We start from the raw sequence: 26998 nt of genomic DNA on the forward strand, positions 1-26998 counted from the left end.
GACGGCAGAGGGACAGGAAGAAGGAAGGAGGTAGGGAATGATCACAAGCAGCCGGCCAGTGTAGAAGAAGGAGCACTGGCTAATAGTCCCCAGGCCCCAAACCGAGCCAGTGGCAAACATCTGGCTGGGCCTGCAATTGAGTCCAAGCAGAAGCCTGAGATCTGGGGCAATTCCTCCCGAACTTGAGGAAGGTTTCTTTGGCAAAAGGATGCCTTGGGGAGTTTTCACTGTATACTGGTATAACAACATGGAGAATCCTTTATTAATCTAGCACTGTGATTTTTCACCACATTCTTGAGCAGTGTGCTTACTCAGATTAATTTTTTTTTTCACTTTTTTGGGGAAAAAAAGAAGCTTCCACCTCATCGTGATCTGCTATCTTGTGACATTTGAGTCTTCTGGTTCTGAAAACTAAGTGTCAGAGAAGAGGTCTGGCCCCTGGTTCTGTAAAGGCACCACTGGATAGCAAAAACACTTCAGAGCTCCTGTGCTCCTGAGAGTCCGGCGAGGAGGCCTCAGCTTCCTTCTGAACCGTGACTCCACCGCCCAATGCCAGGCTGATCCAGAACAATGCTGCCGCCTGACTAGTAACAAAGCAAAGCCCAAACACCAGCTTTACCGATGGATTAGTTAAATAATCAGACTTCACATCTTAAAAATAGGAATTCAATAACAGGATTTAATCAGCTGCAAAATAAGATGGCGAACACAGATTAATTTTTTAAAGTACCCTGCTTTGTTACAGGTTAGTTCTTGCATCCACACCCTCAGTCTAAAGAGTCTCTTTTCAGACTAGAGATCCTTTCTTACTTAAGGCAGCCTCCTTGCCAAAACCCTGGAGAGTTAGATAATAAATCTGGACATTAGTCACCAGGATTCCTTTTGCTCATACACCTACACAGAGCAGCTTTCAATCCTGGGAGAAGCTTAACTTGCAAATCTTTTTTATTTGGGTTTGAGAGCTCTCCATTATATGCCAGGCCAGATGGATAACTTCAAACTTACTTAATAATCATATTTTTAAACCATCAGAATACTATGGACAAACCTAAGACTTCAAACTCCAGGACTAAGACTACAACACATTGTTATTCTCATAATAAGAAAATATTTACACTTGAAAACGAAGAGCATTAGGAAATAGGAGGCTCTGCAGTCAGCGCCTCCAAAGGAGGCTTTCTTGTCAAGAGCCATAATCTCTTAATGCAACAGATGGGCAAAATAAAATGTGCTAGTTATAGCATATCAGAAAAAAATGTCACAGATGTTAACACAGAATTACACATAAAGACAGAATATTATTAGAAGAACGAGACTTCATATTGAGCAGACAAATGAAAGGGTTCCAGATGAAACAGCCTTGATGTATTCTGTATTAAACACAGAACAGACTGAAGGGGATGACGGGAGGCCTAGAAAGGAAAATTTCCTAAGATTGAGCAAAGCAAATTTTCTAAATCTCCTGAGACTTTATTGGGAAAAAGGGCTGACTTCCCTCACTCTCTGCTGCTGGACAAGAGTGAACCAAAGCAAAGCCCCTAACATTGAAAACATGTTCTTTCTTTTTTTAAATTGCTTTCCTTCGTAATTCTCTATTTTATTTTATCCATTTAAAAACATTATTCTAAGGAGGAATCCATAGGATTCTCCAGACTGTCAAAGGGTCCTATGACACATATAAGGTTAACAACAAAGGCAGGGAGAAGTATTTCTTTAACTGCGTACTATGTACCAGGTGCTTTACTAATGTCTCATGTGACCCTCACAACAACCCTGCTATCATTATTCCCGTTTTATTTTTTTTAAGCACATTTCCCATCAGTCATGATGTAAAGAATTACAACTAGTGGAAGGAACCACGAGAATGAAGTAATAAAACAAAACAACCAAAGAGAAGGAGAGCCAAGAGTCTGCTTCGATCTGCACTCAGACTCCACAGCTCTTTCTCCGGGTGTGGATGGCATTTTCCATCATGAGTCTTTTGGAGATGTCTTAGATTCCTACATTGTTGAAAAGAGCTAAGTCTATCAAAGCGGGTCACCGCACAACGTTACTGTTGCTGCATATAATGTTCTCCTGGTTTTGCTCACTTCACTCAGCATCAGTTCATATAAGTCTTTCCAGGTTTTTCTAAAGTCTGCCTGCTCATCATATCTTACATCTTCTTTCTTTTTTTTAATTTTCTTTCTCTCAAATAGCAGCCGTAGTACCCCACTCTGGGGCTAACCCTTCAACTCACACCAGAAGGCTGGCTGCTCCTGCGGATAAGCACCCCAGGGTCCAGGGTGACCCAGTGACTCTGGGGGCTGTACTGGCCTCCACCTATTTGTTCACCTTCAAAAGTCATTCAGAGGCTACGATGAGTTCATATCACAGGTATTTACTGCAATGGTGCATGGCAAGAACAGGACCTCAGAACACCTCTCCCTTAAACACACACATCATCAGTGGGAAGAAGGAACACAGACAGTGAGTGCACAAGCAGATACACCGGCAGCATGTGAACGCTGCACATGGCGGGGCCTGGCCAGCCACAATGCTCTTCTTTCCTTTTGATGACCTCACGCTCCTCGCCCTCACAGCTGCATGGCTGTGCTTTCTGTAGGCCATGAGTCTCCTGTAAGACGCCACTGCCAGTGGGAAAGAGAAGAGAGAGGCCATTTTCCTCCTCCCAAACCCTGCTGCTCCACTAGGATAGGGGGATTTCTATTGGGAACTGGGTGACTTCTCTGTAGCTGGCTCTCTTCTCAACTGCCAGGGCAGGCTGGCTCCTCCATCAGAGGCAGGTTGGCTGAGGCTTCTTTCTGCCGTTAGTTTGCCTGAGGAACCCTGCTCACACCTCCTAAAGGACTGTAAAGAAGCACCCACATCTCTTCCCACTTCCCTTATCCTGGCCAACTAAACTCTGTAAGGGGTAGCCCTTTACCAGACAGTCTGAAACGGGTGAACTTTATCTCTATTACCTACCCCTTAACATTCTACAGTTTCACCACTGTCTACTATAACATTCAATATATAACCGTGAAACACCTTAACAGGGCACACCTGAGGAAAAATACCAATTAACTTACAGAGATTTCCCTCCTTAAAACATACAATGTCATAAGAAATTCATGAAGACTGATTGTTTTTACAATGTGAAAGGCAGTGTGGCCCAGCAGCCAGACACATTCTGACCCAGGAAGCCCTGGCGCAGGCCCGCTCCTCCTTCCCCCTCACCTGCTACCGACGTTGGCCGCCACTCCCATCCAGGGCAGCACCTGGCCCCTTCTCTGCCCCACATCCACCAGCCTGGGTCAGGCCATTATTTTCTAGAAAAAGCCTCCAAAAGCTCTCTGTACAGCTTCCTCAAACACATGCTGAGGCCCTGCCTCCCAGAGAACCAGGCCTGGAGTCAGGATGATCCTCAGCCACTTCCTGGTGGGCAGCTGTGGGCCAGTCACTTTGCCTCTATCTGCCTCAGTTTCTCCATCTATAAGATGGGGAGAATAAGGGCACCTCCCTCCCAGGATGGTGGGCTTTGCCATCCCTTACAACGCCATATGATGCTAACTGCTGTTGTTTTTCTTTTAGGATAATTATTCCTCTGGCCTTAAGGTCTGGCTCCAAGCTATCTTTCCCCAATGAGTCCACACAGTATGTACATAACTCCCCCCATCAAAACATTCCTCCTTGGTACCACTAGCAAAAGTCATTTTTGCCTTTCTGAGGACTATTCTGTCCTCTGAATCTGTCTCCACAGGGCTTGGCAGAGTGCCTCTCACATGGTGAAGCCACAACCAATTCCATTTTCATTCATCCACTGGCTGAAAAAATTTCAAGACTGGTAGGTAGATGATGGAGAAGAAACTGTAGGTCCAGTAAGCCCAAAATTCAGAAAAGCATTTGACAAATTTTCTCAAAGAAGATAAAGAGGTATGGGCTAGATAACTACAGCTAGGTAAGACAGTGCTTAGAACGTTAGGCCTGGAGTTGAGAAGATCTGAGGCCAAATCCGGCCTCTGACACTTGCCAGCTGTATGACCCTGGGTACGTCACTTCACCTTGTTTGCCTGAGATTCCTTATCTGTAAGAGGCAGATAATAATAGCATCTACCTTCCAAGATCATTATTGATCAAATGAGATAATAATAGTAAAGCGCTTCGTCCTGGGCCTGGCACACAGTAAGCGCTATATAAATGTTGGCTATTATTGGTCAAAGCCAATTGAATAACTAAAACCACAGAGCAGACGTTAATGGTTCAGTGTCGGTGGGGCAGGGGAAGTCTCTACAATGGCCCTGTGCCACGTAACTAGAATGAAGCCAAAGAAGAAGCCCTCCTCAGGCTCACTTATACAGCAAAGACACTAAAGTTGGAACAACACAGAGAAGGTGAGCACGGATGTGCTGAGCCTTGTGCCAGGATTCCACTCAAAGCCATGAATTATTCTGCATTTTTCTGTTACATTTCAGCAATCAAGATCTCAGACAAATCAAAAGAAAAAACAGACCTAACTAAAACAGATAATCAGAGAAACTACACTTTGCTAAAAGTTACCAAAGACAACAAATTAATATCACTACTAAACAAACATGTACCAAATGTATCTAAATTCCTAAAGGAAAAGTCATATATGAGTTCCAGGAAAGAATAAACAGTGGCACTAGAATAGTGGGGGAATCCAATTTACCTCTCTCAGACCTAGATAAACTGAACCAAAAAAAAATAAACAAGGAAGAAGGACCTCAATGGAATTTCTGAAAAGTTAGACAGGCTAAACCTCTGGAGATTACTGAACAGGAACAGAAAGAAGTACACCTAATTATCAGCTGTATGTGGCACAGTTACAAAAACAGACCACATACTAGAACATAAAAACCTCACAAACGCAGAAAAGAAGAAATACTAAATGCCTTGTTATCAGCCATAATGCAATAAAAATAACATTCAATAAAGGGCCTTTGAAGCACAGATTAAAAATTATTGGAAACTAATTAACTCAATCCTAAAGAATGGGTGGGTCAAAGAACAAATTACAGAAACCATCAATAATTTTATTAAGGATAATGACAACAATGAGTCAACATACCAAAATTTGTGGGATGTAGCCAAAGCGGTAATTAAGGAAAAATTTATATCTCTAAAAGGAATGCTTCCCATATTTGCTGATGACTTAAAAGTTGAAGCTAATCGGACTAAATAACATGCTGAATGACAAGTTCCAAAAAGATCTCAAAAGGCAAGAATGGATCAGATTTAATAATATGAAAATTTTAAAATAAATGTAAAATTCTAGATTTGGCTTAAAAAAAAGAGACATTGTATTGCAGTGTTTTAGAAAAGGGCATTGCATTTCTTGTCTGTAAATTGATGGGTGTATGTGCACTAGTCAAAGTTGTAATCTCTTGACTGACTTCCCTCACCCTCACCTGGCATATCTAATCAACTATCCGATGCTGTTGGGTCTATCTGAACTTCTTATCTTGCTTTCTTCACTGGCTCCTTTCACTTTAGGATCTTATCTCTTCTAATCTAGAGGACCAGAAAAACCACCTAACTGTTCTTCCTTCTCGTCTGTCTCCAATCCATCTTTCAAACTGATGTCCAAGTGAGCCTCCCTGCCAAAAACCCTTCAGTCCTTTCCTACTGCCTACAGAAAAATGTATAAATGCCTAATCCTTGAATTCAAAGACTTTCACAATCTGGCTCCAGTCTGTATTTCCACACTTATCTCATGTAGTCTAGGTTCCAGCCAAGGCGACTTGTTCCATTTTTACAAAGTTTTCCATTAGGAAATTTTTCCATACCACAAATCTAAGTCTGCAGCTCTACAAAATTCTCCATTCACAGATCTACCCTCTGGGGCCAAACAGGACAACACAACAGCTCTTCAGCTGTGTCGGTGGAATGAATGAATGAATGAATGAATGAATGAATGAATGAATGAAGACTTATTAAGCACTAGCTACGGACAAAGCACTGTTCTAAGGGCTGTGGAGAAGAAAGTCGGATGGTCTCTGCTCTCCAAGATCTCACATGATCTAACGGTGGAGAGAACACAGATGGGGGTTCCAACTGTAAGTCAGATGGAAAAGTCCCATAGTCCTTAGGGCTGGGCAGCAAAGCAGATGGTAATGAGGCCTCTTCTTTCATGTCATTTCCACTGATACAATCCTATCAGTTTCTGATGATGAATCATGTTTCAGGGTCAAGCACTTCCTTCTCTGGGTCTTCAGTAGCTGTGGCTGCAGCCCCTGCTGTAGAGGACAGGACAGGGGCACTGGAAGGGGTGGGGGGGGGTTTCTGACCTGCCTGGTACAAGCCACCTTCTGCCCTTCCCTCAGACTGCCCTACTGCTTCAGCGAGGCTGCCCTGGCTGCCCTGTGGGGACAGCTGACCTGTTCTTTCCCTGGATAATGGTTGTGAGGGCTAGGCTAGAAGCAGAACCACTGGAATGGGGGGAGCCACCACACCCAGGACCTCTGTGATTTTCTATGTCTGTTGATGGAAAGTGGGCAGCAATTGCTGCTGGAGGTAATGGGGAAGGCAGGCCCCCTTCTCTACAATGATGGTTCCCAGGATTGGGTTGGTAGCAGGTCTGGTGGTCTGGGGGCGCTGCTATTCCCAAGGCTCGTGGGTTCAGGGTCTAGTCCTAGGCTGCCTCCACTGGTGGTCTAAGGGGAGATGATGGTGGTGGTTGTGGTAGTCTGACTGCCTGGCCCGAGATCTCCCCCTCAGGATGCTCCGCTATCTGTTGAATTCAAAGATTTAAGGCTGGAAGGCCCGAGAGGCATCTCATCCAATCCCCTCCTCTTCTATATGAGCAAACAGGATCTGAGGGGTGCCTGGTGGCACAGCCCAGGACTCAACCACAGGCCCTTCAGCTCCAAATCCTACAGTCTTTCCTCTGTACCTCGGTGCCTCTAGGGCTCAATTCATCTTTTTCTTATTTTAAGATATATATCAGCCACCACCTTGGTTCAGGCTCTCATTCCCTCCTACCTGAATTAATGCAATGGCCTACCTCAAGTCTCTCCCCACAGAGATTCCAAGTCTGACCATGTCACTCCCCTCTCCTCCATAACCTGCAATGGCTCCCTATTGCCCCCAAGATAACATATAAGCTCCACAGCTTGGTTCTAGAAGCCTGCCACGAGTCCTGAGTGGGCCATTCTGCATTACTCCCCTTCCAGCAGTCGACAATCCCTCCTTTCTGTCTATTCAGCATTCTGCTCTATAACTCCTCACCTCCCTGCCCAGAATGGCTTCCCTCCCTCTCAGCTCTGCCTCACAGAATCCTACACTTCTTTCAAGACACTCTGGAGCACCTTCCCTATGAATTCCTGCCTGATCCCCCAAGGGCTTGTGCCCTCCCCACAACTACCACACATTCAGCGTTCCGCACTTATCTTATGTCCATTCTGTGTAGATTGATCCTCTGAGGTGATGAGAGGTAGCCTGGCTTAGCGGTTAGGGAGGCGGCCTCAGAGCCAGGAAGACCTGGATGTGAGCTGCACCTCGGACCCAGAATGGCTGTGTGACCCTCTCAGTGCTTTGGGAAAATCACTGATACTCTAGTTTGCAGAGAAGGTGCCAACCTGGGTGAGAAGTTTCCTCCCTCAGGAATTATCAGGACATGGGAGCTGAAAGAGTACAGACAGAGTCTGGGCGTCCCCCAACATTAGTGGGCACAGCCTGGATGAAGATCCAGCAAAGGAGGTTGAAAAAGAGGAGTCAGACAGGTCCAAGGGGAACCAAGAGAGAACAGTAACAGGAAATCCTAGGGAGAAGAGAATCTCCAGGAAAAGATAACAGGGCCAAAGACTACACAGAGGTCGACAGAAGAGGACTAAGAAAAGTCCCTCGGATCTGGCAAGCACGAGATCATCGGTAACTGTAGAGATCACGGGTTCTGTGGAAGGATGAGGTCTGGAGACAGACTGCTAAGACTCCTACAGCTCCAGGTATTCCCCTGAAACCAGCCTGGCTCCCAGAGTCAGAGGTCCCAGGATTCTGGGAGCCAGAGCTAGGGACCCCCAAAGAGCCAAAGGGCAGGGACTGTTGAGCTGTCAGCTCCCACAGACAGTAGAAGATGCCACGGGCAGCAACCCTGAGCTCCACAGCCCAGGGCAGGAGGAGGAAGGCAGGGGATAGCGGCAGTGGCCATCTGGTGAGAAGGCTGTCTCCAAATCAGCCCTTCTAAGCAGAGAACTTCCTGCGTTCCACCTATCCCTACATGCTTTCTACGAAAGTGTAAACACGGCTCTGCAAGGAAACAGACGGGCCGTGCAGACGCGGAATGGCCAAGCAAATGCAGGCTCTGTTCTTGCTGCAGATGTCTCCCCGCTCGATCCAAAGCAGCATATGGAGACTGAACGTTCAGAAGAGTTGAGGGTCCGTCTAAGAGAAAATCTTACATACATACAAATGCAAGTTCCAAATCGTTGCGTTCACTCACCTAAAGCGGGGTATCCCAGGTAAAACCTGTCTGCTCCCAACCAGCCAAGGAAGAGAGAGAGCGCCACTGCCACGCGGTAGGAATAGCCGTTTCTGCCAGAAAACAAAAACCAAGAGTCAAAGACTAATATTTCCGAGAAGCAAATGGCATTTTGAAATCATATTGTTAAATAGTATAATTAAAATGGTCTGTGAATCAAAATAAACTGGGCTCTAGTTAAATATAAGTATTTAAACTACTTGGCCCATTTCTAAAAGTAGATTCTTATTGGTCAGCTAGAAATACATGCTTTTCAAAGCTACTCAGCCAAAACAGAACATAGTATGCCATGCACACAGTAGGTCATTAATAGAAAAAATTCTGATAAAACTTAGTATAGTTATAATTTAATAATAATTAACAATGGCAGGTAAAGATAAAATCCCAATACAATGTCTGGTTGAAAAAGCTTTGGCATAACAAAGATCATAGAACGAGCCCATGCCACCACTGGATTCCCTCCTCTCCCTCCCAGCCCCCGCCATAATTCTTCCCATTGAACACTCAAGTTTCCTTCTGCCATTTTCCAAAGCTCCCCTGCTTCATCTCCCTTTGCCCTCTGGTCCATCCACCTGTGTCCTGTGTCCAGTTCCTTCCCCTTCCTCCAGGCCCTGCTCCAGCAGTTGTCCTTCCTCTCCCCTTCCTCTTCGATCTCTCCCTCTTGATGGGTACCTTCCATCACCCCACAACTGTGCTCAGAGCATCCAAAAGCTTTAAAAAAAAACTTCTATCTCATCTGTCTCTTCCCTTTCCCTGATAAACTTGACAATCTGACCTACATCCAATCTCCACTCTTCTCAACCCCTTACAATAAAGCTCTGACCCTCAATCTCCACCATATTGAGACTGCACTCTCCAATAACGTCAAGAAACCCAATGGCCTTTCTTCAGTGTCCACCTTCCTCGATCTTCCCCCAGTGCCGGACACTCAGCTGACAGTGCCCCATCTATTTGTATGCATCCTTTATTTACTTACTTGTGAACATCCTGATTGGCCCAAGGGACGTAATATCCCTGAGGTCCAGGGCCAGAATCTCACTTTTGTTTCTGTATCTCTAATACCCAGTACAGTACCTGACATACGGCAGACCATTTAAAAACACTTATTGAATATTCTCTATTGCAATGGTTTCTGAGACACCACCCACCCGTATTCTCTTTCTGCTCCGCTGACTCCATTCCCCCCCTCCTTAGGAATGTGCCCCCAAGGCTCTATCTTCGTCCTTTTTCCCCCCTCCCTTAAATTAACCACAAGCATGCTTCTGCTCTCTCTTCCTAACCCTGCTCTCTTCTGACTCCACAGTCTGTGGAATCTATCACAGATTGCCAGTGATGATGAAGTCCTGAGCAAGAAACAAGATCACAGAGGCACAGGCCATGGTTCCCCCGCTGTTGCCCACTGAAGGCAAGGGATGCAGAAGAGAAAAAGTAATTTGGGAAGTGAACAGCTGGCTGAGAAGGTGGGGTCTGAGAACTGGAGGTGGATTTTCTGAATCACAGATCCAGAATTCCTGGCCAGAATGGAGCACACATAACAAAGGCTGATCAGAACACATCTAGGGGTCTGGAAAACCTAGTCAACAGGACCTTAAACTACAAAGACTTGGGGAGGGAGAGGAATGCCTACCTCTATCCACAAAGAAGGAAGAAAGCAGCTGGGACACCCACAAATTCACAGAAGAAAAAAATCCAAAAAAAGGAGCAGTACCAAAACTCACAAGCCTTGACGTTTACATACAAATGTTCAAAGTATAGGCAATAAGCAAGAGGAAATAGAAGTCTGAACGCAATGGGATAATTCTGACCTTGTAGCCTTCCCTGGGGCAGCTAGGTAGCGCCATAGTGCACAGAGCACGGCTCTGGAGTCAGAGCATCCAAAAGACTCCTCTTCCTGAGTTCAAATCCAGCCTCAGACACTTCCTAGTTGTGTGACCTTGGGCAAGTCACTTCACCTCATTTGCCTCAGTTCATCTTCTGTAAAATGAGCTGGAGAAGGAAAGGGAAAACCACGCCAGTATCTCTGCCTAGAAAATACCCAATGGGGTCAGAGAGAGTCAGACGTGACTGAAAAACTATTCAACGTCTTTTGGTTTCAAGTCCGGCTCAAGGTTGAACAAGAGTCCTCTCTCTGATGCTCCTAGTCCAGCTGGTGTCTGGAGACCTCCCTTAAGTGGCTGCTCATTCACAAGTCTTATTGCAATGTGGTCGGTTTTATGGGGGCATGGAGTTTTATCTCAAAAACCACCGGAAGCAATTTTTAGACAGAAATTGCCATTCTGACTAGCATACGCAAAGAATCTTTAGTACTGCAAAGACTCAAATGACGATCTTGAACGCCCGTTCTTGGGAAGACAGGAAGATGAAACGACCCCAAAAGCCACTTCACTTAGGGAGCTACATGGGTAACGAGCATGGACCCCAAGGTGCTTCGATCACTTTGCTTACGTTCCTCTCCAACGGGGTCAAATGTATTCGATGAAAGTGCTTCTGATGCACGTGCATCTGTGTGCGCTGCTACGTCACAGTTACAGGCATATAAAAAGCAGGTGAGGTGGAGGGAGCTCAAAAACCCAGGGACACCAATCAAGTGTGTGCACTTGTACCCGAGGGCTCGCAGGCACTCGATCCTCAAGCCCTGTCAGGTTTTCTAAGCTCTTCACAGTAACCGTCACATCCTCGTAGTTCTGCAGGGATGCATAGGATGGCATCTGTGCTGGCTAGCACGTGATGTGAAGGCAGTCATGACGATCACTGGAGGCTGTTTACATGAACCTTGGGTCTGGTGTTTTGGAACATCTCCGACAGACGGAACAGCTGGCACTCAGCATCACTTCGTAGACCTTCCTTTAGAACGTCTACATTGACTCCCAACTTCTCTCCAATGCCGAACTTTCCTTAATATCATCCAAACCATTCATTTGCCACACTTATTTAACACCTGTAAACTTCCTTTCAAACTAGCATAAATCACCTTGCATTTCACGATTTCCGAGTACCAATACGAGGTAGAATGTGGCATCATACAAATCCTACCAGCCACCATTCAGGGGCAGCAACTTCACAAAAGACAGGCAGGGGTCGTCTCCAGTATCACCAATGTGAAGTCACCCACTGAGATCTGCTTTCCTTCCTCCGCCATCACTCAAACAGAAGAGAAGGCTCTTTCTCTTTTTGCATCTCCTCTTGTGTTGATGTCCTTCCTTTGATGTCATTAGATGCCTGGACTTCATTCTCAGTTACTCCGGAACCACAGCGCCCAAGACAGTGGAGGCTGGCTGCCCACTCACTGACTCATCAAGGTCTTTGTCCTGTCAGCGTCCTATGAACTGGTAGTGCGCTGAGCTTCCTCCATGTCTATCCAATCCAATGAAGGCATCTACCCTTTCTCTTTAATACGTCATCTCGGTGGCCTCAGGTCAGGGTTCAAGCTTCCCAAGGCTTCTGTCATTTCTGGGATTAGTCATCCTTCCTACCCCTGTGACCCCTGAAAATGGGATGAGGAGCCCAGTAAGAAATGTTGTGTGACTCCACGTGACATCTGAAAGCTGGAAGTTCCCCAGCATTTTTCCCATAACCACCACAGCATTACAAAATGAGGGTCAGAAGCTGGGACCACCTAGTCCGGCCCAGAAGTGTTCGAGAACCACACAACAAGCCAAAGACTGTCTAACTTCTCCTTAAAGATCCAATGACTATAATACGTCACCTGCCAGCTCAGCTGCTCCTTGCACCCACATGACCCAGAAAGAGCCACACCAGCGCCTGGGCCTCCCTTTCCCCATCTGTGTCAAAGGAGGGAGTTGGAATGGGTGACCCCAGAGGTCCCCTACAGCTGATGATCCCATGGCCTTACCCAAGAAGATGCAGCTAAAGAGTGAATCCAAAGCGGATGAGGAAACCTCAGAAACCAGGGGGCGAGTCCTCAGTGGAAGTCTTCCCCATGGGCGGGATGGCCACTCACTGGGATGTGCAGTGGAGAGGACTTTTTTGAGGATGTGGCTGGCTCCATAAATCCTTCCAACCCTGGAAATGCATGTGCGTGCATGCGTGTGACCGTACATGCCGTGTATGGAGCAAAAGCTAATGTTTCCTCCTTATAAAACTAACACACTTCTCATTATGTCATGCTAGACATATCCTCATGACATCTTGGGTCTGATTTTCAGGGCAGCAGTTTAATTAAAGTCAACCAGAAAAGAGGATAAAGGCCTTGGTTTTTGCAGAGCAGGAGAGGGGAGGATCCTGCAGGTATGCTGAAGAGTTGACTTCAGCCCCCCACTGAGGCCGTGAAGCTAGAAAGGCCACCAGGCGAATGAAAGCATCTATGATCTAGTACTCACTACTCTCACTACTAACGAGAAACACCAAGCAGAACCCAATATAAAATGTTTCCTAAGTCCCATTAGTTCTACATGTCTTCAATGTCACTAACATGCTTTTGTCCTGAAAAGCACATGGTGCCAGGTCCCTGAACCAGAGCCTTATGAGGCAGTCATCCTGGGAGTGGGGCTAGATTCATATTATTCTCCATCAATGACACTTACTTTAGGAAACTTTTTCCATGGACAGGTGTCCAAAGGAACATTCAGCAATGAACTCAATGCGCAAACAATTATTAAACTGACCATTTCCACTTTGGTTCATTCATACAATTTATAGGATAGTTTGCATTTCAAACACTGAAGTTATTTTGTACAAAGGAATATGGTAAAGTCCTTCAGTGCGGTTGTATCCCAAAGAGATCATACAAATGGGAAAAGAACCCCCATGTACAACAATGTTCGTAGCAGCTCTTTTTGTGGTGGCAAAGAATTGGAAATTGAGAGGATGCCCATCCATTGGGGAATGGCTGAGCAAGTTGTGGTATATGAATGTAATGGAATACTATTGTGCTGTAAGAAATGATGAACAGGCTGACTTCAGAAAAACCTGGAAGGACTTGTATGGTCTGATGCTGAGTGAAGTGAGCAGAACCAAGAGAACATTGTACACAATAACAGCCACGTTGTGTGATGACAAATATTGATAAACTTAATCCTTGTTAGCGATACAAGGATCTAAGACATCTCCAAAGGCCTCATGATGGAAAATGCGATCCACATCCAAAGAAAGAACTGTGGAATTTGAATGCAGATCGAAGCAGACTATTTGCTATTTTTTTTTCTGTTGTATTTTGTTTCCTCTTTCTGGTGGTTCCTCCTATTGGTTCTAATTCTTCCTTACAACATGACTCATGTGAAAATAGGTTTAACAGGAATGTGTACATATAGCCTATATCAGACTGCACACCATCTTGGGGAGGGAGGTGGGAAAGGAGGGGGAGAAAAATTTAAAAATTTAAAATTCAAAAGCTTATGGAAGAGATTGTTGATAAGTAAAAATAAATTAATTTTTTTAAAAAGTCCCTCAGTGCAAAGAGAAGAGCAAGCATCACATGTGGACCCCAAAGAACTGAGTTCAAATCCTGGTTCTGCCCTTATAACCACATGGCTGTGGCTGGGTCCCTTCCCTCCGCTGGGCCCCACTTCCCTCATCTATAAAATGACAAGGTCCCTCCCAGCTCTCCATCCAGGATTCCATGACTTGAAATCACCTTGCCTCCTTGACCTTTGAGTTAGATGAGGGGTTTGGACCAAATGACTTTTAACGGAACTTCCAGGGCTGAATTTATGATCCTAAGTCCCATTAGTTCTACATGTCTCCCCTAAGTTAATTCTTCTTCCTCACACAATCAAGATGTAATTATTAGTCAAATAATTTTGAGATGAAAACTCAGGTAAATGTTTTACTTACACATTACGGCAAGGTATGGTCTTGAAAAAACCAACTTCATTTCCAGTAAAATGGGTTTCGTTGCCGCTAAAATCCTTACAAGTTATGTTGGGTGCTGGGTAACATGATGCTAAAGGAAGAAAAAGCCAAGAAACAATTATCTTTTCTACAAGCAAACAGGCTTTGTAATGACACAACACTCTTGCTCAACAGTCTGGAGAAGGGCAAGTACTTCCCTCAAACTAGTGAAGATGTTCTTTCTGTAGACCACTGGGCATATGGTGATGGTTTAGTTATGAAATAGACACTCAAAGGTATCCGAATTAGCAAACGTTTATCTAATATCTACTGTGTACAAGGCACCATGCTACCAAAGTGAGAATAAGGAGTCCCCTGAAGTGGTCCCATGTACTTGGATTCACACTATTTGAAATGATGATTATACAAAATATGGTCACTGGTTCCAGCTCAGTGGAAATATGCAGTGCAACCCTTCATGGGATTCACTGTTTGATCTAATCTGCACCTTGGACCTCCCTGTACCCCTTTCTTTAAGTTTACATTCTACCAGAACAGAGGTTCTTAACCTGGGGTCTGTGAATTTGGCAGGTGAAAAAGTTACATCTTCATTTCACTCTAACTGGATTCCCTTGTAATCCTCTATCTTTTATCTAATGCATTTAAAATTAGGATTCTAAGAAGGCACCATCACGTTCATGTGATGCCAAGAATGCTAAGAATCCCAGTATTAGGAGGACACAGCATAAACACAAATTAGTAAATACATGGCCATTTGAGGTGGGAGGAGGCATTAACAGATGGAAGGACTCAAACATATCTTGTATTGATCTGACTGTAGCCAGGTTCATCCCCACTCAGAAGTCATACTGCTAGAATGAGATCTTTTTGAAAGGACAAAATTATACACAGGACCATCTATTACAATTCTATTTCACGTAAACTGGGTCTACGATGAATCGTAACGCTGATCATAAGCCACATCTGGGGGTGAGGCAGAATAGGGGCCCACAGGGATGCCAGTATGTCACAGTGACATCCAAGCTTATGCAAGTTTAGTCGTTAACACATCTCTTTGTCCCCATACCTATCACTCTGCTACTATCACTGCAAGAACAGATGGAAGTCACACAGGACTGTAGCGCATTCTGTCTCTTTCTTTGCCAGCTCACTGGTGATAAGCCTCTCCCTGCTCAGAGTCTGGTCCTTAGAAAGCAAACAGCCTATTGGGATAACAGAATCACAGAAGGGATCTCGGAGGCCAGCAAGTTGAACCTTATTTTACGGACAATGGGACATACAAGGGACTTGCTGAAGGTCACAGAACCACAGATCTAGAGCTGCAGAAGCCCTGGAGGCCATTTAACCCAATCCCCTCATTCTACCGTTGGGATCACGAAGCTGTGACAACGTGACGAGCCTGGCAGGGCTCAAAAGTGATAAGGGTCACTCCCATGCTTTGACACCATTTATTAAGCTCCTACTATGTACCAAGCACTGAACCAGGCACTGGAGATACAAGGACAAAGGCAAAACAGTCCATGTTCTCCAGGCGCTTAATTCTATACCATGAAGAGGCATCAGAGGATTCTATGTTTTTTCCTAAACACAGTTTAAGTCTCCTCATATTTTCAGCCCCTAAAACTTCTAAGGAGGTTTTTTTTTAAAAAATCATTCCCACCTACACGAAATACTTTTTGTATGTTTTTAATTTACCACTTCAATATTTCAGGAATCGATAAACAAATCCGGGTTTTCTCCTTAATGATACTCTTCATGATATTCCAGGCTCTGGTGATTGCCCTTCATCATTCTAGTATTTTTACTATTGTCATACAGCAACCCCTTCCCTACCCCTTTTCCCCAACTCCTTTGATCATTTTATTTGAGCTATCTAGCTCTCACATTGCGTAATGGCAAGGGAAAGGAAGGAAAGCCCCCAGCACACAATGGCCCCCTCATGTGAGACTGACAGGAGATGGACAACAGAAGGAGCAACCACTTACGACTCGCCACTGAAGGGAATACTATGGAGGCGAGATCCCAGACCCACCTGACTAGTCGAGCATCCAGGTCTATTACATCATTCTTCGGGGGGGGGGGCGCAATCTGAACGTGCTCTACACGGTAATGACCAACCTTGGCCCCAGAGAAGACAGAAGAAACTGGCCCTCCTCTGTTCTTTGCAGAGATGGAAGACTACGGATAGGGAATCCTATCGGCACTGTCAGAATGTGCTGCTAAGTTTCCTCAAACTGCTTCTTTCCTCTTTTTTGGATGGCTCACAGGGTAGGAGAGCAGGAGGGCTAGATTCACAAATGAAAGTGATATAAAAAAATATACAGTAACAACATTCTTTAAAACTGTGCTCTAGATGTGACAGCGTAGTACAGAATGGGAGGAGGGGAAACCTCGGTTGTGTTTCCATTTCTCTCCTGAGGGATTTCCTGATACACACTGTAGTTGCACCGTAGGAGTACGTGGCAACGTCGTCTCACTGTAGTCTATGACAACCTGCAAGTCCCCTTTCTGGGTCATAACTGAAAGCTCAGAGTCCTTCAGTCAACAAACATTAGCTGAATACCTACTATGTGCCAGGCACTATGCTAAGCACTGGGGATACAAAGGTAAAGGACAGCACTTGTTCTAAAGGAGCTCACAACCCAGAGGGGACAACATACAAATAACTACGTATATGTACGAGTCATAGACAGGATAAATAGGAACTAATCAGCTAACGTCCCATCAACCTAAAATATGTAATTGCTTTTCTCCAAAAGCATCCCCACAAAGTCATCTGCCACACCACTCTGCAATCTCTTCCTAGAGTCTTTTGCAAGCCAATTACAAGAAGGTGATGCTACAATACAAATACTCAAATGATTTGTTCCATTTGGGGCTAGGATCCAGTAGACCCTGAAGAACAGAAATTCATTCTCTCTGTATTTCCAACAGAGAAAGTTCCACCATATTTATAAGTTGGGAGAAGGGATGGCTCTAGCCTGTGAGTCACTGGTAGAGGCAATCCCTCCCAAGGAAACTGTCTCTCCCAACGCAGAGTCAGCTGCTCGGGATTCAGAGCGGACAAGTAATAGTCATATGGTGTCAGAGATTGTCCTAACTCAGAGGCTGGGTCTCCATCTACTACCAAGCTGCTACATTTTCCAACTCTAAGATCCATCAACTAGCAGAAGAGCCCACACATTGACAATTTAGATTTTATTTAAATCAATATTTGTCAAGTTCCTGCTTTCTGCTCTGCGTGCTTTACTGATTAGAAAGTAGGTGACAGAGCCCTGCCCTCTAGGAACTTAGGAGCTCTGGAAAGGTAAGACAAATACAGCAAGTGAGATGCTAGACTGGCTAATGATACAGGGTTAGGGGTATAACGGGTACCCAGAAGAATTTCTGCTCTGAGTGTGCCAAGGGACTACTTACTAAGAGTAGGCAAGAGAGACAGACAGGCAGTGGTCAATCACTAGCAGCACCACTGCTAAAAAATTCATGTGACTTGCTTTATTGCAATAGTCTGGAACTGAACCCACAATATCTCTGCAGTATAACTGTAAGGTGAAAGGTTTAAGTGTATTTGTATCCAAGGTGAAGTAAGTGAAAAGGCCTAAACAGAAGGATATTTTATGTTTTTCTCTTAGACCTCTAAGCTTACACTAAGAAAGGAGCTTGAGCTCGGAGTCAGCAGTCCTGGATTTAAGCCCTCTCTAATCTAGTATTCAGTTGTGTGCTATCAGGTAAAGGCATGTAACTTTCATCTCCCTCAATTTTCGCCACCTCTAAAAGGGAACTAGCTAATGCTACCCAAGGCCTGACAAAGATGAGGAAGATTGAAAGTTATCATCTCCTTCCAGACTCTCTTTCCTCTCTGGTCTTTATGACTCTTTTCTCTCCAGGGTCTCCTATCTTTCTAACCATTTTCTCAGTGTTCTTTAGTGCCCCTTCTTCCCTGTCACATCCACTAAACCTGGGTGTCCCCCCAGACCCTACCCTGGGCTGCCCTCTTCTCTCTTCCCCCTCAACACTTGGTGACTTCATCAACTCCCATGGGCTCTGTCATCTCTATACAGATGACGCCGCCTAGATCTATACAGCCACCCCCAGCCTCTCTCCTGAGCTCCAGTCCCACATCACCAACTCTCTTGGACATCTCAAACTCAACATGTACAAAACAGAATGTATTATCTTCCCCCAAAAAAACCCTCCTTCTCTCTTCCAAAATGTCCTATGGCTACTGAGGCCACTTCCATCCTCCAGGTATCTGAATTTAAAACCTTAGTGTCAGCCTCAACTCCTTCCTCTCACTCATCCTACAGATGCAACCCATTGCCAAATCTTTTCAAGTAATAATGCTTAATTATTGAATTGATACAAAAATAAAAACAAAAAAGAAATGAGAGTCATTGTAGCATTTGTTTAAAATGAACAGAAAGAGGTAAAAGAGATAAGTATAGGCAGGAAAGGATATAGAAGGTATAATTTTGAAAAAAAAACACAAGCTGTATTTTATAGAGAAGCTAGGTTTCATATGTATTCCTTCGTTTCTGTTTTTCTACATATGTAGAAATATTTGTGTCTACTGCTGCTTGCCAAGTTAATAAAATTTTATTTTAAAAAGTAATACCATTGGAGCAGCTAGGTGGAGCAGTGAATAGAGCTCTGGCCTTGGAGTCAGGAGGACCTGAGTTCAGATCCAGACTCAGACACTTAACATTTACTAGCTGTGCGACCCTGGGCAAGTCACTTAACCCCAATCACCTTACCAAAAAGAAAAAAAAAAGATTAAAAAAAAGTAATAAGCCCACATTGATGAGACTATAGGATAAAACACAACAGATACAAGAGCTACAAAAAGCTTTAAAAATAACACCACATTCAAGATCTCCCTTTTGTCTACAATGGAATGTCACTACCCTTCCATAAGGTCAGGCAATTATTCACCTGATGGGAATCATAAACAAACGGCCATGGGCTCCAAGATGCCAGTTCACATGTTGGGGACCCTCCCTCGTACAGAGGAAGAGTGGTGAGACAACCCTCAGGACGAGCTTGCTGCAGCTCGAGCCTGGTCTCGATCACTAAAGAGGCAGAGGCTGGACCCCTCGTTCAGGAATTTTTTATTGTGTTTTGTTTTTTCAACATTGAAAATCTCTAGCACAAACAAACACTGGAGACAAATCAAGTCCAAGAACCCGAGCCTATGCTTTAAAGCAGCCCCTGACTAAGGGGGCTTCTTCACCTGTCATACAAGAAGGGTGCACAAGACTGTCTTCCGGTCCCTGCTGGCCCTGAAATATCTATGGTTCTCTGGCTTCCTCACGGAGGAGAGCCCGCTCTACAAGCTGGCCCCCAGAACCCAAAGGGCTTTAGGGGCAGCCCCAGAAGTTTACCAGCAGTCTTTATTTACAGGTCTGGGGCAGTTCTTAGACTGCCAGTGTTGTGCATTTGTACAGTTTACACAATGGCCACTGCAACACATCAGGGCTTGATTTGCTTTTATCTAGACCTTAAAGTGTTCACGAACTGCGCAGCACAGATCCGCAAGGTGTGCTGCTCCCCAGTGTCCGAGCTCGGCAGGGGGGAGGAGGTGGCTCGGGGGAGGAAGCAGCTCCCAGACTGGTGACCTGGTGACTGTGGGCCAATAGTGACGAGAAGAACCACAGCAGTAACAAGGACTGGCATTTTGATAGTGCGCTAAGGTCTGCAAACAGCTTTGCCTCCCTTCTCTTTTGAGCATCAAGACACCGCTGCGTGGGTCTGAACACAAACCACAGGCCTCTCCCCATCACCTCAGCCTTCAAGTGGCTTGCACAAGTTGTTACTGTAGCTCACGGCCTCATCCTTACAATTCTCAACTGGCTTTTTCTCACAGCTAGAGACAGCTATGTACACACCGCTGGGGAGACAGGAGAGGAGAAGGAAGGGAGCAGGGTCCATCAATGGATCTTTTGTAAACCTGAATTTTAATGCCGTGGGGCAGAACTCTCTAAATCTATCATCCAGAACTTCCAAAAAAAATCTAATTCAATGGATAGTAACGAAGATGACAATGTGGGATCTGGAAGAGTGTCAAAGACAGCGAATAAAACATCTTTATTTGAACTGAAAGAAATGGAGGGAAACATTCACAGCCAATTTTTTATAACTAAAATATAATAATAAGCAACTAACTTTTTCAGTGTATGCCTTCACATTATTCATTTTTTGAAAGGGGTCTCATTTCAGGGGCTGAGTCTGTATTCATCTGGACTGTGAGCTCCTCTGGTGTGGGGCCTACGTACACTCTAGACCACTTCACAGAGTGCTAAGAACACAGCAGTAACTCAAGAAATACTTGCAGAATAAACGGATCTGACAGGGAGAAGAAAATCACTTGCATTTATTAAGAACCTACAGGGTGCCTCAGGATAATACAAGCACTAGCACAGGTACTGACGATGCAAATACAAAGAACGACACTACCAAACACATCTACGTTGTGAGTGATACCAGCTGCTTCTAACTTCACCATTTTTTATTTGCTTTTACAACATTTCCCTACCCAAAAAGCCCATGCCTTTAAACTTGCTATTTTTCCTTGGATCCTTTGGAGTCATTCTAGTTCGAAACAAAGATGAAAGTTAACTCTGCCCCAAATCAGTAACAAAAGAAATCTCAATTGCTTCACACGCAATTTCTAGAAGTTGCAATCATGCCCTTTGGGCTGTGCGCTCTACTCTCACTCACTGCCCAGGCACATCCTTCACCTCCCCTTCACTTAGGGTTCACCTTGGGCAATCTCTATACACCAAAAATGACCATTCCCCAAGTGGAAAAATCCACTTCCTTTCTTGCAGAGTCTCTCTTTTAGAGCACAAATTGGTAAACCCTCTCCTCTGAGAATATTTTCCTAATTAGCCCGAAAAGCTTCATCCTCCCTAATTTCCTGATTATCTGCATGTATTCAGTCAAGTATTAATTGTTCTTGAAAAGATTACCCATGGTGCTCAATTTGTAGGCAGAGCCCCTACACCTGTTCAGCTCCTATCGAGCTAACCCCAAGCCACAGCCACCGCACAGGGCTGACGAGGCTGAACTCCCCTGCACTTCCTGGCCTTCCCCAACCCCCTCCAGCCCTTGGATGGGCCTTGTGGCCCTCTCTCATCTCCTCCAAGCTGCAGGCTCTCACCTCTCACTCAGCAGAATTCTACCACAGGTTCGAGCCAGCAAGGCTGACTGTTCAGTGTCCTTGGGGACCTGAACAAGGGTTTCACTGGCCCAGGGTACAACAAGCAAGGGGACTGTTGCCATCAACCCCACAGCTGGCAGTCTGGGAGGGCTGCAGTGTTCCTTACAGATGTGAATTCACAGCCTCACAAACCGAGAGCCAGAAGGGGCTCTAGGAAGGCCAGCACTTCACAGAAGAGGAGATTGGCCCAGACAGATCAATTCAATCAGTCTGTAGACATTTGTTGTTGGCCTCCAACATGGCAGGGACTGTGCTAAGCTGGAAAGGCAGAAGCGATTTGCCCTGAGTCACACAATTGACTGGTGCTGGGATTCCAACCTGGGCCCTCCGCCTCCAGACCAGGCGCACTCAGGACAATGGAGGTGCTCCCAGCTCTTTAACCCCAATCCTGTCCTTCTCCTCCTCAGGACACAAATGCAGGGACGCAACAGTCTAGACGGAATCTACGTGTAAAGGACCCCAAGAAATGGCAAGAGCCAAGGCAGCGTGAGCTTGCGGCACCAGAGCATCGAGGAGGACCAGAAAAGGGGGCGGTCACTTAGCAGCAGGAGACCAGCAGTTGACAGGAGAGCCAAGCATGGGGTGGGCATCAATGACATGATAAAAGAGCTTCCAGGGCGCTGGACCTGGCCCCAGCCCCTTCTGGCCTCCATCTACAGCCAAACGGCTCTGCCTCTTCTCAGACCTCGGGATGTCATCTCCAGCCTCCACGCCTTTGGGAAGGCGGTCCTCCAGACCTGCCATATGCTCCCCCTCCCTCCTCAACATCTGTCACAATCCTCTTCCTCCTTCTGGGCTCAGCTCAAGAGCCAACCTCCCCTTCCTCCTTCAGGTTTTCCCTCATCCCCCAACTCGAAGCATTCTTCCACCCACACACGTTTGTTTCCTGCACACTCAGACCATCTCCTCTGCCTCAATGACACTAATGAATTTTATTTGGTCACGTGAGCCCCAAAGGGGAAGGGTGTGTGCCACACTTCAGTTCTATATCCCCAGCACCTACAGTAGTAGAGGCAAGAACGCTTATCGAATCTAATCAAATTTAGGGAAAGAAGGGCCATAATTGCGCAGATTGAGCAGGCCTCCACGGGCTGCACTCTGCACTGTCGGAAGCCAGACCGATGAGAACCCTGATGTCCCTGAGGATTAATGCCCATGGGGGTAGTGGCACCACTGGAGGGGAGCGATGGAGAAGAGATGACCGCCATGGAGGCAAGTTAGAGCATGCTGAGTGTGCTTCTTTGGCTAATAAACGATTTGCAGAGTTCTTTTCTATGGCCAGCTCCCACAGGGCACAGAACACGTGACTCACTCGGCATACATTTCTAGTCCTCTAACATACAGATGCAGCAAATGTGCTTGCTCTGTCATTTCTGCTTCTATAGCAGAATGTCACTCATTTTGGAGGCCCCCCCCCTAACAACCTCTTTCCCAAACAGTGAGTGGATTCTAACTCAGGTCCTTCTGTCTTCAGGACCAGCACTCTACTGATTTCAGCACCCAACTGCCTGTTAAATTTAAGACTTTCAAAGACAAATCACAATTTCTGCAAGCAACCAGGAGAAATACAAAGAAGGAGATTCAAGTCACACGACTATTCTGCACCCACCAAAAACTGCGGGAAGGAGTGGAATCACGTGCTAAAGAACAAAGGAGCTCCAGCTGCAAACCAAGGTGGCAGACACGCCCAGGGGAGCCTTCTAACCTGCCCCCCCAAACACAAGAAACAAAAATGACATGAGTTTTACAAATGCCCCGGCCAAAAGAAAAAGAACTGCAACCAAAGAGAGTAGGATGGGAGAAATCATCATCCCACCACGAAGGGGGGAAGCTAGCAAGACAGAGACACACCTAAGTAGCACTAAAGGAGAGAAAGGCGAAAGCAGAGTGTAAGCGACAGACCCAGCGGTGCAGAAGAGAGCTGAGACACCTGAGGCTGACCCTCCCAACACCCAAGAGCTTCTTGTTTAGTTCTGGGGGACAACACCATACAATGAGAGAGGACACAAAAGGGGAGAGGGGAGGAAGATAAACGGGAATGTGTGACTGCACACGTGTCAAGTCAATGGTAAACAATGAAGGAAAAATAACTCTGCTAACACCTCAAGAAAAAGACAGCCTCCAGGAGAATAGATGAGGTGACAAAGGTAGGGGGGAGTGGGGGCGGAGGTTAAAATGGGGGGAAGTAGGTGAGGGGAAAATCTCAATTCCATGATGGAAAGGGAGCCTGCTGAAGGACACTCCTACAGGCCAGAGAGATGTTATGGGAGGAGAAATGGAGGGATTTAGTGCTTAGAGAGACCACCCTGAGAAAGTGTGGTGCCTCAGCAGACAGCATTCTGCCTAAAAACAAACAAACCGAGAACTCCTAACGGCAACTGACATCCACAAGGACGGGAGGCATACATTCAGAGAGATTTCATGGCAAATGGGCAAAGAAAATATCATGACAGCAGGGGACAGTACTTCACTACACAATCAGATCTACCACGGGGCAATACTTCTGTCCTCTCTATCTCCTATAGCAATTGATACTCCTAAGAGTGAGGCACAAGTTAAAAAAAGAAAAGGGAGAGGGGACAAGATGTACAAGGTAATAACAAAGAAATTGTTCATAAGGGGTAACTCAAAGTATGAGAGAAGCTTTAATTCCAAGAGGAACAGAGATTAAAGAAGAAATAAATATAAGGAGTATGAATCAAAGAATAAAAGTCCAGAAGAGAAAGGGAAGAGAACAAGGGAAGTCTTTTTAGGAAAAGCTGCTGAAAATGAAAAAAAAAAAAAACTAAAAAGCAAAAGGGGTTGAAGGGGCCAACACCAGGATTATACTTAACTGAGATGGAAAAAAGAGGGAAAGAATTAGGTAACTAGATAAAAGAAAAAGCTGGATGTGAAATAAGGGAATCTGGGTTCAAATCCATGCTCTGCTCCACACAACCAGCCTGACCTAGAAAAAGTCACTCCTGCAGGGCCCAGTTTGTTCGTCTATCAAAAGGAGCTGAACCGGCCCCTTCTGGCCCAATACCATCTCCTCCTGGAAGCCTTCCCCAATCCCCTCAGGCAGACACGAGCTTCCCTTCCTCAGATCCTGCACTGGCTTGGACTTCTCATGCATGTAACACAGCCCACATTATACCAGCAGTTACTCTATTAGGTTTTAAATTCAATGACAGACCTATTTCTAATAGGATACAAGCATACCCATCTTCAGAAAATGAAAGAAAACAAGCCAAAAAAGGGCACACAGGTACAAACATCACTGTTAGGATCCTTAAATACCTCATCCTTAACTTAATGCAAGATAAAATACAGGTAATAATGAACAAGACAGTGTATAAATCGAATAGCCTTACACAATTTTAATTTTAAAGTGTCTCCCCAGCTATATACTATCAGTGATCTGCACAAAGAAGGACCTTAATGTTTGCCAAACTGAACCAACATGTGCAAAGGTAAATATGGACCTAACCTTGACACAATTAATAAAATGCATAATTACGACTTTATTTTAAATTTTATTGGTCATTCGCATCCACCAGTGTTTAGTGAATTAGATTAACCATGTGTGGGTACTTCTGTACTAAACCTAACAGTTTAACTACATTAAGGACACATCAAAAAGGGTGTTTCTTTCATTATTCTACCCAGACCCAAAATAAATAAGCTTCAGAAAAGAGAATTAACATAGGCACAATCTATTTTATTAGTCAAGAAAAATCATTTTGATGTAACTTGCCAACAATGGACCACACGTCTACACTGTTGGATAACTTCAGTGATCATCTAGCCTGAAACAAAAATCCTGTCCTCCCCCTTTCACAGGAGTGATCACCCAGCCTCTCACCTCTGCTGAAGAAGACTCCTAACGGGCAGCCTCCCAGGGTAATCCACTCCACTCGGGGACAGTCTAAAAATTTGTGGTTTTACCTTATATTGAACTGACTCTGTTTCCTTGTAACTTCCACCCAGTGGTCCAAACTCTGACATCCAGTTAAGAACCAGCCCAGCTTCTCCTCCATATGACAATACCTCAAATACTTGAACACAGTGATCAGCTCCCCATTAAGACTTCTCTTGCCCAGGCTAAATTTGCCTGGATCTCTGAACCAAACCTCATAAGGCCTGGCTTATTATTCCCTCTTCATCCTGGTGAGCCCTTTGAATGGGCTGGGTTTTTTTTTTTAAATTCTTCATTTCCTTGATATGTTTTCTGGGCATCTTACCATGAGCTGTGTAATTTGTACAGTTAACAGGTTCCTGAGTGGCCTCATTTATTTCAGGATCTTTACAAAAATATGTTAGAAGAGTTAAGGAAAGCTTTGAATTGCATTTTAACACAAAGTATTGTCACATTAATAATAAACTTCTAATACAATACAAGCATACACATATGGAGAAAATGAAAAGAAAACAAACCAAAAAAAAAGAGCACACAGGCACAAACATCACTGTTAGGATCCCTAAATACCTAACTCTTAACTTAATGAAGATAAAATAAGGGTAATGATGAATGAGACAGTATATAAATCTAACAGCAAAAACCTGAGTTTCAGGATACAGAATATTAAATTTCTGAGTTTTTTCTTCTTTATTATTATTTTCTTCTTGATTCTTTTTGGGGGGGGCTGAGGGAGAAGAGGAAAACTTGGTCTGGCAGGACTCCTGGCTGTGAAAGGCATGACATCCAGGCCCACCGTCAGAAGTTTCTGAATCTCTCGGAGTTCATTCATCTCCTTTGGCAGCAATACCAGAGGCCTGCTAGGTCCTTTCCCCACATGGAAACAAAGACTCTCAACCTTTGCTATCCAGACTTCAGAAAGCACCCCTCCCTGCCTTCCGCCCTGTTTTCTGTAGCAGCTTCCCAAACAGACATCCCCTGGCCAGCTGGAAGGCCTGATTCCTCGCCTGGACAAATGACAGAATGGGACTCTCTCCAGTGGTGATCTGTGTATGCGCCTTGGCTCCCTACTAGAATACAAGACTCTTGAGTGCAACACCATTTCTTATTTATTCTTTCATCTCTCCATGTGTTACTCTGTAATCAAGTGCCAGATTACTTGCTGATGGGAGAGCCTAAATAAAATTCAACTTAAACAGAATTTGTACAGATCTAAGATGTGGAAAGACAGAGGTACAAACTTTGGTTAAGACAACCCCTGGGGAGTTCATAGCTGAGCAGGGGCAAAGGACGCATACACATGGAGAATCTCGTCCTTCACTCATCAAGGCCCTCCCTCCAAAGTCCCTCTCCACCACTCCTCAGACAACGGCCCGGTCCTCACATGACAGACCTAATAAACAGGGCAGTTCTCTAGCCAGGCCTTTTCCTTCGAAATCCCAGCATCGCCTCCGCACAGCAGCGAGGCTTAAAGGGAAAAGGGCACAGACAGACTCTAAGAATTCTGTCACTCGACAGCTCTGGCGGCATGAAGACACAAGCTTAAGGCACACGGATTTTGGCAGCGCGGGCTTTGGAAATGTTTGTGGAA

The 26998-nt window shown here is 45.1% G+C and overlaps 1 protein-coding gene across 2 annotated transcripts in view; it reads right to left on the reverse strand.

The window, feature by feature from the left end:
• Positions 1-26998, reverse strand: part of TM2D1 (TM2 domain containing 1) — a 44465-nt gene that overhangs the window by 14351 nt on the left and 3116 nt on the right. Inside the window, exons 1-4 of one of the 2 annotated variants that reach the window (XM_078156674.1) lie at positions 26070-26274; positions 25733-25806; positions 14273-14381; positions 8441-8532 (exon numbers count right to left, since the gene is read on the reverse strand). In XM_078156674.1, the coding sequence (XP_078012800.1) occupies positions 8441-8532; positions 14273-14381; positions 25733-25806; positions 26070-26239 (445 nt within the window). In that variant the 5' untranslated portion in view covers positions 26240-26274. Of the gene's footprint in view, positions 1-8440; positions 8533-14272; positions 14382-25732; positions 25807-26069; positions 26275-26998 lie in introns of those variants that run through there. The other variant, XM_078156675.1, reaches the window with a different exon arrangement.

The sequence above is a fragment of the Phascolarctos cinereus genome, unplaced genomic scaffold (genome assembly GCF_003287225.1).
Source record: "Phascolarctos cinereus isolate Bilbo 61053 unplaced genomic scaffold, phaCin_HiC Scaffold_5;HRSCAF=322, whole genome shotgun sequence".
In the NCBI taxonomy this organism is placed as follows: domain Eukaryota; kingdom Metazoa; phylum Chordata; class Mammalia; order Diprotodontia; family Phascolarctidae; genus Phascolarctos; species Phascolarctos cinereus.